This window comes from Quercus robur, chromosome 8 (genome assembly GCF_932294415.1).
Source record: "Quercus robur chromosome 8, dhQueRobu3.1, whole genome shotgun sequence".
Lineage (NCBI taxonomy): Eukaryota > Viridiplantae > Streptophyta > Magnoliopsida > Fagales > Fagaceae > Quercus > Quercus robur.
Genome location: NC_065541.1, coordinates 55357980 through 55369226, shown reverse-complemented (window position 1 = coordinate 55369226; position 11247 = coordinate 55357980). Strand labels below are relative to the sequence as shown.

The 11247-nt window shown below is 34.6% G+C and overlaps 2 protein-coding genes across 6 annotated transcripts; both read right to left on the bottom strand.

Moving 5' to 3' along the window:
• LOC126697116 (uncharacterized) lies at window positions 1-4760 on the bottom strand. Of its 4 annotated transcripts, none has more exons than XM_050393962.1 (8): window positions 4570-4760; window positions 3758-3963; window positions 3548-3670; window positions 2731-2948; window positions 2021-2164; window positions 1361-1578; window positions 493-751; window positions 1-348 (listed from the first exon to the last, which is right to left on the bottom strand). In XM_050393962.1, the coding sequence occupies exons 2-8, from the start codon at window positions 3831-3833 to the stop codon at window positions 220-222; spliced, it is 1167 nt and encodes a 388-aa protein (XP_050249919.1). In that variant the 5' UTR covers window positions 3834-3963; window positions 4570-4760; the 3' UTR covers window positions 1-219. The 4 variants fall into 4 exon arrangements, with proteins under 4 accessions (XP_050249919.1, XP_050249917.1, XP_050249918.1 ...); XM_050393960.1 differs by having other exon boundaries at window positions 4586-4760; XM_050393961.1 differs by having other exon boundaries at window positions 4590-4760.
• A 1339-nt stretch (window positions 4761-6099) lies between these two features.
• LOC126697117 (uncharacterized) lies at window positions 6100-10831 on the bottom strand. Of its 2 annotated transcripts, none has more exons than XM_050393965.1 (8): window positions 10525-10831; window positions 10196-10297; window positions 9441-9588; window positions 8542-8631; window positions 7939-7993; window positions 7680-7802; window positions 6580-6636; window positions 6100-6424 (listed from the first exon to the last, which is right to left on the bottom strand). In XM_050393965.1, the coding sequence occupies exons 1-8, from the start codon at window positions 10731-10733 to the stop codon at window positions 6282-6284; spliced, it is 927 nt and encodes a 308-aa protein (XP_050249922.1). In that variant the 5' UTR covers window positions 10734-10831; the 3' UTR covers window positions 6100-6281. The 2 variants fall into 2 exon arrangements, with proteins under 2 accessions (XP_050249922.1, XP_050249921.1); XM_050393964.1 differs by having other exon boundaries at window positions 10196-10306; window positions 10525-10830.
• Between the last annotated feature and the right edge of the window lie 416 nt (window positions 10832-11247).

The following is an 11247-nucleotide window of genomic DNA, read 5'->3' as shown; positions in this document are numbered from 1 at the left end:
TACAGTAAAAAGAATATTACAAGCTAAGAATTGAAGCTATTGCAATTTATAATTTCCTAAGCTGGGTACAGGAAATCAACATAAATAATTTTTAATTCCCATATCTTTAAAATTCTATACATCGCCGGCAGAACTCAATCTAGTCAAGGATGGAAAAGGCAGCTCAGTTCCTAACTTGCATGAAATTGGTTGTTCCGTTAAATAAAATAATGACATAATTCAAAAATCATACTTCGTTCTCCCACTACTTAATATTAGGCACAACATATCTGATATGTTAGCAGAGGAACTGAAGAAGTTCCAAGACTCAAGCATTAGGCGTTTCCTTGATCCTTTGAAATGAACAACCTGTATCCAGAACATAAAGCCAGATCTGAGATAAAATTATGTTTAAAAGCTTCAGCATATCTATTGCCTTGCAAGACCATAATCAAAGCCCACTCCTACATTCAGCTGGTGGCAAAATCATAGGTTATTATGTTAACAATATACCTTAACATCTAAGGGCATTCCATGAAATTGACCTGCACCTTCTGGAGGCGTCCAATTGTATATAGCACATGGTAAAAATAGTACTGAGGCACCACCAATTTTTTCTACAAAAGCTTGTGGTTTGGTAAATTTCCTCGTGTCAAAAGAAGGATCTGACTTTACAACCCAGGCAAGAGCTAACTGATCTCCAAGCATTCGGGAAGCACGCATGTACTTTAAACTGTAAACTTTCAGTACTTCTTGTAAGAAAGCCTTTGCCCTGCATCCAAGTTCATAAATTAATTTCCTTTGGTGTTGCCAAGACAATGTGAGGAAAACAACAGAAATGGAATTGAGGGGGAAGGAGATCAACCACATTTTCAGTAGTTTTTTTCACTGGAGGGAAAAAAACAACAACTTTTTTCAAGCACAAACTATCATCAATGGTATCAAATTGAAGATGTTGCTGGTGTTGATGTAGAAAGACATGTGCAGGTGCCATAGGTGAGATGCAAAAGGTTGACCTCCCACATGTGGCTACTACTAGACATGGTGCAAGGTGCAAAAACAGAGGTATGGGAGTTGTTGATCTACCCTCTCCACTATTAAAGAGGTAGATATTTTATCCTCTAACAGAAATTAAATTGAACCCTCTCTATGCAAGCCCCGCACCTTTTTCTTTCCCTCTGTCTTCTCATCCATATGATCCTAACTAAAAAATATTTTATTTTATTTTTTAATTAGAGTAGAATGACAGAACAAGATACATGAAGCAGACTCAGACAGTTTTAAGATGTCCAGATTTGAGCTTCCTATTTATATTTTATTCCCCATTTAGTTGCAACCAAATTGAGCATACAAGAACACAAAGACATTGCAATTAATTCACCTTAAAAGCCCATCAGAGGTACCCCTCACTGCAATGAATCCTGAATTCAAAGGTTGCTCTTTGTTGTTCCGAAAGGTGAGAGCCAGATGAAAATTTGGATACTCCTGAAAAATCTGTCCTAGATCATCAACCACTGATATGTCTGAGTCAGTGAAGATGTAATGAGTAATATGCCCCTCCCTATGAGAAAGCTCCTCAAGCCTTGTGTCTAGAAAAGCCTGAATTACAGAAATTCATAGAACATGAAAAATCACAGGGCACAATATTGTTTACAGAAAAGGAAAAAGAAATACAGTAATTTCTTGTGATTTTACATTGTTGTATATAACCAAGTTTTTCTTTAAAGATGTAAATAATGAAATGAGATTATGATGCAGACATGGACTCAGCGACCAGCACACTCCCTACCCTTCTGAAAATGAGAGAAGGAAAAAATTTGACTAACAACTTGCTCTCTATAAAATTGAGACAAAGGGAAAAATTCATTGGAATCATGAAATAATCATAGCCATGGATAGACATCTAGAACATATATACCAGTCAATCACAGGAAACCATAAAAAGTTCAGAGTTTATTAACTATGGAGTGTTGCTCAAGAAGCATAGCAATTGACCATCAACAAAAATGTTCAACCTAATGTAAATGCAATGTGCTCTTACAATGTAAGACCTGATTCTTTGAAGCATCAACTTGTCTCGTGAATATTCACCTTGAATTGGATGGATGGTGACCCTATTTCTGCGCATGTGAAGGTCAGATGCTGGGTCGGTAAGAATAATAACATTGCTCTGGGGCATTGTCACCTGAAATACAATACATACAAAAACCTTTGGATCCAAGCCCGGTTTTAAACATTGCAAAGCAAGTGGCTGTAAACATGCAATAAACAGATGTCATTGGCATTCAGAAGCACAGACCAAATTCTCTTTCCTGTGAAAATCCACTTAGACATTCTCTTCACCTTATAAGAATTGTTCCATATTCATATTCTAGAAAGAAAACAGGAAGAGAGAAAAAAGGGGGGGGGGGGGGGGGTGGTGGTGGGATGGGAAGACATACAAGATTTTTTTGGAGGAATAATAACCTTCTACTCTAAGCTAACAACAAAACCTAAATTGAGCCAGTGTGTCCACTAAACCTGAATTGTTATCTGTGGTAGAAATGGATAGCAGAAAAGTGTCATACTCAGAGATATTTTATACCTTTTGCAGTTATAAGAAAACTATAAAAATAAAATAAAAAAAAGAAGAAGAAGAAAATGGAAACAATTAGACTAGTAAAGATTCAAATAAATTTAGTAAGGCTTCTTGGAAGTGTTTAATAAATGTGCTTGTCAGAAGATATCGCTGAGGCTTTACTAAGAAATTACCTGAATGAAGTTAATGAAAATGTTCAATATGGCCATCGATCTCTCCACCTTACTATATGAAGCATTTCCAACATTAACCAAGTTTGATGATCTATCATTTACATTTACATTTATGGAGGAATTATAAATGGTAAAAACAGTGACAAAAGCAATATTTTCTCTGCTTCTAGATGTGTGGGAGGATGTTGAAAAATGGGTCTGGTTGAGAGCTTTGATGCCTGCAGCATATATAAAACAAGAAACACACATAAGACACAGCAAATAACCTATATATGGGGATTGAATGCAAAATTTTCTAATGGTAAGAAATAATACAAAATCATTTGACCACAGAGAGAGGAATGTTACAATTTTTATAAGAAAGTAGATGTATACATTACATTACTTTTAGAAGTGTCCATAAGTCATAATTTCCTGTAAAGAGGAATATTAAGTATTAACATTGAAATGACCCCATAGTGTTGTGTGCATGTCCAAAACAAATTAACAGGTAAGACTGAACAGCTAATGATTAAATCTCAGTTAAATCTACAACAAACCAAATCAAAGTCCCAGCAGTTTTTTGTATATCTGAAAGGAGTCCTGGGGTATGAAGACCATGTAATACTGAGTAGAAAGATCACCAACTAGTTGATTGAAGAACTAATTAAACAGCACATGCCAAAAAATTATAGTTCAAAAGGTAAAGGAAAAACTAATTATAATTTACTACAAAACCATTTTACCAACCGTTTTACAAATCCAAGTTCTTTGATCAACAAAATGCAACCCTTTAGAACTCAAAACTGCCATATTATAGGAAAGGGACTGCAAGAACCTTCACATTGCAAACGATTGGGCAAGCCTTGTCCAGCAGCAGGCCCAAGAACCAGATGATCAGATTTCTTGCTCTGTTTCTTCGGCGGATATCCCAAAGTTGAGTTTTGATGCAATTCCAAAACTGAAATATGCAACCAAAAAAAGCTCACTCTTAAGCTTATGTTAATATAAAAACCACAATAATATACATATAGTGAGAGAGAATCACCAGAGAGCAGAAGAGGGAGGAAGAAAATGAGAGGAAGACAGAAGAGAAAACGACGCCATCCACTGCACATTCTCATGGTTAACCAATCTGTCTGAAGACCCGCTGAGCGCTGACTAAGAGATCATTGTCCAGGCCAAAACAAAAGCACACAACATAATAATAAAGTGTCTTTGCTCGCCGCAACAATGATGTTGTGCTTTGCTAGGCTGCAAATTCAAATGGGCAAATGTTTAATAGGATGTTCACACTAAAGCCTCATTGAGGGTCAACAGCAACAATTTCAAAGATGCGCAATTTGCTAAGTTGCAATAGCGTTGGTGCACTTTAATAAAGATGTCATGAAAATTTTCTACCAACTTGTAAAAGGATTTTTTCTTACATCTCTATAAGCACTCAGTTTTATCATCCCCTCCTCACAAAGACACTACCAATTCATTCCCTTTTCAATTTAACAGCTACCATTAAGGACCAACAAACTAAAACACTAGCCCATCACTGCATCTATACAAAACAATTCTATTTCTACGTTTTCCAGATGCGTGTTTGTGAATTGGGTTTGTGAATTCAAGTTAAAAGAAGCTTTTTTTTTTGTTGCCATTAAGTTTTGTTTAGCATATAGATAAGAAATAACTTCTGGGTATGAGATTTTGGTGGGTTGTGTGTGATTAAATTAAAAGGGAGAGATTACTAATAAAAATCACATTCAGAGCAATGAGAGAGATTTACCAAGCTCAATTGCTACAAACTTGAGAAATGCAAAGCATTACTTATAAAGTGAACAGTGAATTAATAAGATGGGAAATGAATGAGACAGAGAAAGAAAAAGACTTACAGAGAGAGAGAGACCAATTTGCGAATCTTGATGCAGCGGTGAAGAAGAAGAAGCGATGGATGGTGCTCTCAGAGGAAAAACTTTGCCGATTTCTGCTGCTTCGTTTCGGTAGTTTTAACCATGTTGGTCTCTCTGTTGTTATGGGCCTGTCCAGTTCATTACCTTCTTCGTTTTTATTTTTTTGGGAGAACCAGCTTCCGTTAAATTCATGGAATGCTACTATCATAACGTTTTTTCATAAAGTTCTAACACAATTGAGTTGACAAATTTTTATTAATTTTTATTTATAGTCATTATTGTCATCATTTTATCTATCAAATTACAACTCGTCATTTTGATAGTTATAAAAAATTTTGTGACTCTAGACATCAATTAAATATAGACACATAATTTTATTGACCAATACAGCATATATAGTTTCAAGTAAACTTAGGTATAATGGAGTGTAGCACATTAACTTCCCTTAGTATGTAATCTATTGTTTTGAACCAAAAAAAAAAAGTTAATTGAAACACACTCTAAAATGTTATGCCAAAAAGTATTTGTAGGCAATTTGAGGGATTTTTCTCTTAAAAAATATGAGAAATTTTAGATATTTGGAAAATCATAAAATCATTGCTTTTTAAGCACAAGTATCCCTGAAAAAAAACACTACCAAACGGTTTCACTGAAAAAGACATTTAAGAAACTTCATTTGCTTCTTTTAATTTTTTATAGTGGTGGGGTTATATTGTGAAAAGCCTAATATAAGGTTCATTAGGAGAGCATGATAGCCTTGATTTAATTTTATTCAGCTTGCAAAAAAATAGGGAAGTGTCACACTAACGTAATCTTTGTCAATATAGTAATTTCTTTGTTTTGTTTGCCCCGAAGAATAATTCATTAAAAGAATTACTTACAAAGAAAATTAGGAAACATTAATATAATGCCAGCCACGTGTTATAGATAATTCTTGGAAGTTTCGGAAATTATTTTACTAGGTGAAATGATTGTTAGCCTAGCAGCTTTCCCTTGCTCAATCCCTGACGTCAAGCTAATGAAAAAATTGAATTGGGTCTTGAACCGAACTTCTGAAGAGGTAGCAATCAAAACTCAAGCCTCTGCTTGGGCTCGACTCTATAGCTAAATCCAATGCTTGGTCTATATACGTAATAGCTGGTTCCTAACACATTACAAGCAGACAACATCATTTGTTGCAAAAACTCGTTTGATGGGTCAATAGCCTTGTAGTTTAACTAATTGACACCTATTGGTGTTTTTAACGAAAACATTAGGGTTCAAATTCTATATGTACGTTATCAAAAAGATTAAAAATAAATAAATAAATAAATGTAGGTTATGGAAACGACATAAAACCCGACTCCAAACTGTACTCTCTATTAAGGTAACGGTCCAAACAATGCTCAAATTTGGTGATGGCTGCTGAATATTAGTTCCAACAATAGTAGTGTATTTTGCCTCCCATTCTTCATGTATAGTTGTATACTCTTTATCAAATAAAGCTAAGAAATTCTACAATGTGTCAATCAAATATAGAATATTTAATACATCAAGGCTGTTAATGAAGTAAGAAAAGCAGAGTTAAATAATGATCATTGACAAGGTGTGTTAATGAAAAAAGAATAGCTGAGGTGTTACATGTAGCTGTAGGCTTTATAGAAAGGGAAAATAGAAATATTTGACCAAAAAGGACTACTCATTTGATCCATGTTCAAAAGGTATTGATTTCCTATCAGGCCAGGATTCTATCTTTTCAAAGTACTTGACCGGCACAACACCATCAAAACCTTCAGTTAAGATTACCTTGTTTTCTGAAATGTAAAGCTTCATTCCTTCTGTAATCAAAATTGTAAAGAACAAAATATATATTAGAAAGAAGAGAGCTTTTCTTTCAAGGAATGTCATGGCAAATCTATTGAATACTTGGATAGAAAATGAATAATCTGTATCTGTAACACTTAGAGCTTGACAATATGTTCTTCAAACTTACCTTCCAAGGCTTTTCTGACATCAAGAAAGATCAAAGTATTGACATCCCGTCTCATACCTGGAAAATAGCAAATCAAGCAAAATGTAAGAAGTTGGCTGAAATAAAATTTTATCAGAAGAATGATCTATGTACAGATATCTTCAAGATCATTTAAGTAGTTGACAACAGCAGAAGTCATCTCATAAAAAAGTCACTGCACGTTTTCATTTTTATTTGATAAGTTACTACTACCATTTTCTGTTCAAAAAAAAAAGTACCAAACAGTAGTGACTATTTATCAAACAGTCTACCACTTTCTGTTCAGAGTAGTAATTAGTGCTTCATAAACAGTCCAGAAACCTAGTAGAACAAGATCTTGAAGTTTTGTTTTCCTCAATGACAGGAAAAACCACCCCTAAAAGAGCTATTCTAGTATCTGATCAAAATAATGGCTACATAACAATTTCGAAGCCCGGTAGAACAAAGCATTAATCCCAAAGGGTCCCAAAGAACAGCATGTTAGATACATTGGTGTGCATACATGGGCAGGATTCCCACAGACTGTTGAAAGGAAAATTCATATAATAAACAAGTAAATATAAATGTTGTAACGTATGCCTAAGGAACCATGACATCCACAATGCGATAATGGTTACAAAAGTAACCTTGAGTTTGATCAAACACCCCAAGAGGTACACCTCAAAGGGCAGGCAAAATGGACATATTCTAAAACATGCACAAATTCATTTTGATAAAGGATATCAGTTACTTGGTAAGTCTCCAACAAATGTCTAAAACTCTAACATAATTTTGGGTGAGTCACAGACCAAATTGTGTTATGTCACCCAAGTGAATTTTTCAGGTCTTAGTGCTTTTATATTAAGCCATATGCACAAGTCAAAATTAAAATATTTTTCATGTAATAAGTACTTCATTCTGATCAGCACTTTGGAGCCAAAATGTTATGCCACCCATCTATCTGACCAAGACAGAGCAGGTCTTGGAAAGTAGAAGACATTACCACAAGCCTTTATTAATTATCACGATAGCTCCTGCACAACCCCATCCCCCCGCACAGCCATGCATAAAAAATTCCACATGCATAATAAATGAAATATTACCGCTTATTACTTCCCCATCTGCTGGCAAGCCGCAAGAAAAGTGAACATGCAATCTTTTCATACGTTTTAGACCAATCTTCAAAATTGATTCCAAATTTCTGCTATAGGTTCCATGTATGCACACTGCATATTACCAGGAAAGAAGAGCAATGAAGCAAACAAAAAGGGAGAAAATGATATAAAAAGGTTAAAGTTACGACTTTCATTTTCTTTTTGAACAGAAACAATTTATGACTTAAAAATAAAAACACATATCAACCTGGAACTTCTTCAGGGGAAAGGATTGGTTTCAATAAGCTTTCAGACTCAACTGTCTGCAAATTAAGCATAAAACATTCAATAATATTGTTAGTCAAAAGTCAATATACTAATTCAAATAGTGTATATCATAACCGAATTGGGAAAAGAACATCACAGGGAATTCAAAGTTAGAATTATTATAAAGTGAAAACAAAGGGCACTAACAACACTCATGGTAGAAACAAAAGCAATTAACAGTATCAGTATCATGAAATTTGAAAAATCTTATTAGTTATAGTCACATAATCATAGAATTAGATAATAAAATGATAGACGAGCAATCTCTGAAATAGGCACAAAGAATTGAATTTAAGAGTCAATGATTGGAGAAAAAAGGATCTAGCCTTGGATTTGCAAATTAAAAGCTCAAGCATTCATATATCTTGAGCCAAAGTGCATATGAGTATAAGAAACCCATGTCGTTGAGAATCATTTAACTTCAAAAGGACTGATTACAGGTTATATTTCAATTGGACACAGGGGTTCAAGCATAGGATGTCAACTTGTATCCAAAAATAAACACTTTCTAGTGTAAAAAAAAAAATTAAAGAAGATGTTTTACCGTTAATGTGTGGCCTTGGTTAGCACGTATCAAAAGCTCACCATTTTCTTCCAAGAGGCTGAAACGCTGTTTATTATCCCTTCTGACAGCCTGCATAATGCACTATAGAACTTAAAGTGTCTTTTGCAAAAAATTATGCAAAACACAATGGTAATGACAACACAACATAACAAATTTGGGAGAATGTAGTTAATTTGCACATTGTGCAGGAAATATCATAAGCACAACACATTTATCAACATCATTGGTTGGCTCCATAAGCTGGGCACATCACAAGAACACGACAACATAAATTTAGTGTGTACTATAACACTAGCCAGCACAATGGCTACTATGTTTAGCAGTAAGGTATTGGTTTCAAATATGTTGATCTTAACAGCACTTGACCATGTAACCATTGTGTTCAAGCAATGTCTACGTAAGAGTCAATAAGACATAAGTGATGAGGAAGTATATATCATTTAATATTTGTACTGTGTGCATACTATGCATAATCACCATATAATCACTTTAGAAATTTCATATATAATCAAGCAAGATTTAGCGGCTGTACAATTGCCTAAAACTCAAAACAATTTAACATTAATCTTGCAGACCAAGCAACATGCTGTTGAGTAATGATTGTACTAATTATCCTTTTATAAATATGCTCTGGGTAAATTTATACTTAAATAGCACTTCAAATTAAAACCTTGCCCTAAAAATTCCTCCTCTATGGTCCCATTACAGTCAGAACTAATTACTGGTAATCTCTTATGTTAGTTAACAAGAAATTAGCATTTTGCACAGTAGGTGAAAGGATTCACTTATGTAATATCATTTTACTGCAGCCACAGTGAAGCAAGGAGCTCAACAGAAATCAACAAGAAGGAAGATGAGAATGGTATTGAAGAACATACCTCCTTAATATCATCAATAGTGTGTGATCTCAACGGAATATTAGCAAAAGTCTGCATATTCAGATTTAACAAATCTTGAACCTTCACATACCCATCGCTCCGCATATTCAAATTCAACTCAGTAGCCATATGGCGCAAAATACGCGTCCTGAACAGTTACAAAAAGGGAATCAAAAACAAACGAAAAAAATTTTCCTCCGAATTTCTGGGATGTCTCCACAGTAGAGTTCTTAAAATCCTATCCAGAATGGCATACATTTTGTCACACCATCATTAACTTAAATAGATATCAAAATAAGCCAATTAATACCTTGTTTAAATATTAATGATTAGTAAAAATCTAAACCACTTATTCAGTGGTTAAGATTTTAAAAAAGTACATACATAGTACAGTTCCTTAGGTTCAGTACATTAGGCTCCCCAATTACAATCAAACACTTGTCTTCATTGACCAATACAACACAAGCAACATTATTTTCCCCAAGGAGAATTGCATGCAATCCAGTTATGTGTTTAAATTTAATTGTGAACTATACAGGAACTCTCTCACAAGCACCTGAAATCAAAATTCCCATTTTTTTTCACACACATACAATACATGTAATGAAATTTTTGATATGTTAAGTTGTAGTTGAAAAAGGCTCTGACATTAAGGAGTTCGGATTTCAATCTTAAGAGTAAACAAGAACATACAATTGAAAAGAAAAAAAAAATTGAGTACAAGTTTTACAAGAACAGGGTCTAGTAGTGCTTACAATAGCCTACCAAGTGCATCAATCTTATCTTTACCAGAGCCACCACCACCACCACGACCTCTTGATCTCTCTCTATCGTTTCTCTTCTCCATTCCTCTTCCTCTACCACCACTGCCCATAATAAGAAGAAACAACATTGTAAGCAAATTCAATTTCAATGTTTTCACAAAGCAAAACAAAAATAATAACAAAGTAGACAAAATTTGTGAATGGGGTTTTAGCTTTTAGCTAATTGAACCAATAGAAACAATGGCAGTACAAGTTTCTTTTCCTTCGCAGTTATTTTTTTTTTCTCGGAAACCAAACAGAGGAGAGAGAGGGAATCTGACCTTGTACTGGAATGAGCAAAAGAAGCGAAAGGAGAGGTATTGGAAGGTGAGATTGTGTTGCTGTTCTTCTCCGTGAAACAACCTAGGAGGAGGGTACGAGGACTCCTGGACCTGGTGAGCAGTAGTAGAGTTTTGGGGACAGGTGGCAGGAATACAGGGCAATAGCGTAGAAGTTTAATGCAGCTGGAGGTCATCAAAGATGCACACATGGATTGGTGAATGGATGCGTATGCGATCCTCTGGAGAGAGAAAGAGATACTGTAATAGAGGAGGGAAGGTAATCTGACTTTGATAAATTATTGGGTAAAATACAATAACCTACCTGAGGTTTGAGATAATATACAAAAGGTTTTAAAAACCCAAGCCCACTTATCATATTACAAATTATTTGAAAAGCCCAAGCCTCCCCAAGTGTAATGAAAGCGATGACCTTGCCCTCAGACACTCTTCTAATTCAAGGTTTGATTATTTTCTATTCTTTAAAGTTTAATTTGTTTGTCTCTCTCTGCCAATCACCCCCTTTTCTCAAAAAAATTTGCTGTTGCTGGGGTGGACTTAACTAACAAACTTTTTATTACATGCACATAAATTGTTTGATAAGATACCTGAATGTTTTTTTTTTTTTTTTTGTAGAATCTAACTTTGTAAAATTTCCATTTTGCAGGTCTATTACGTGGACATGTTTATTTCTTGCTACAGTATATACAAGATCTAGTAAGGCCC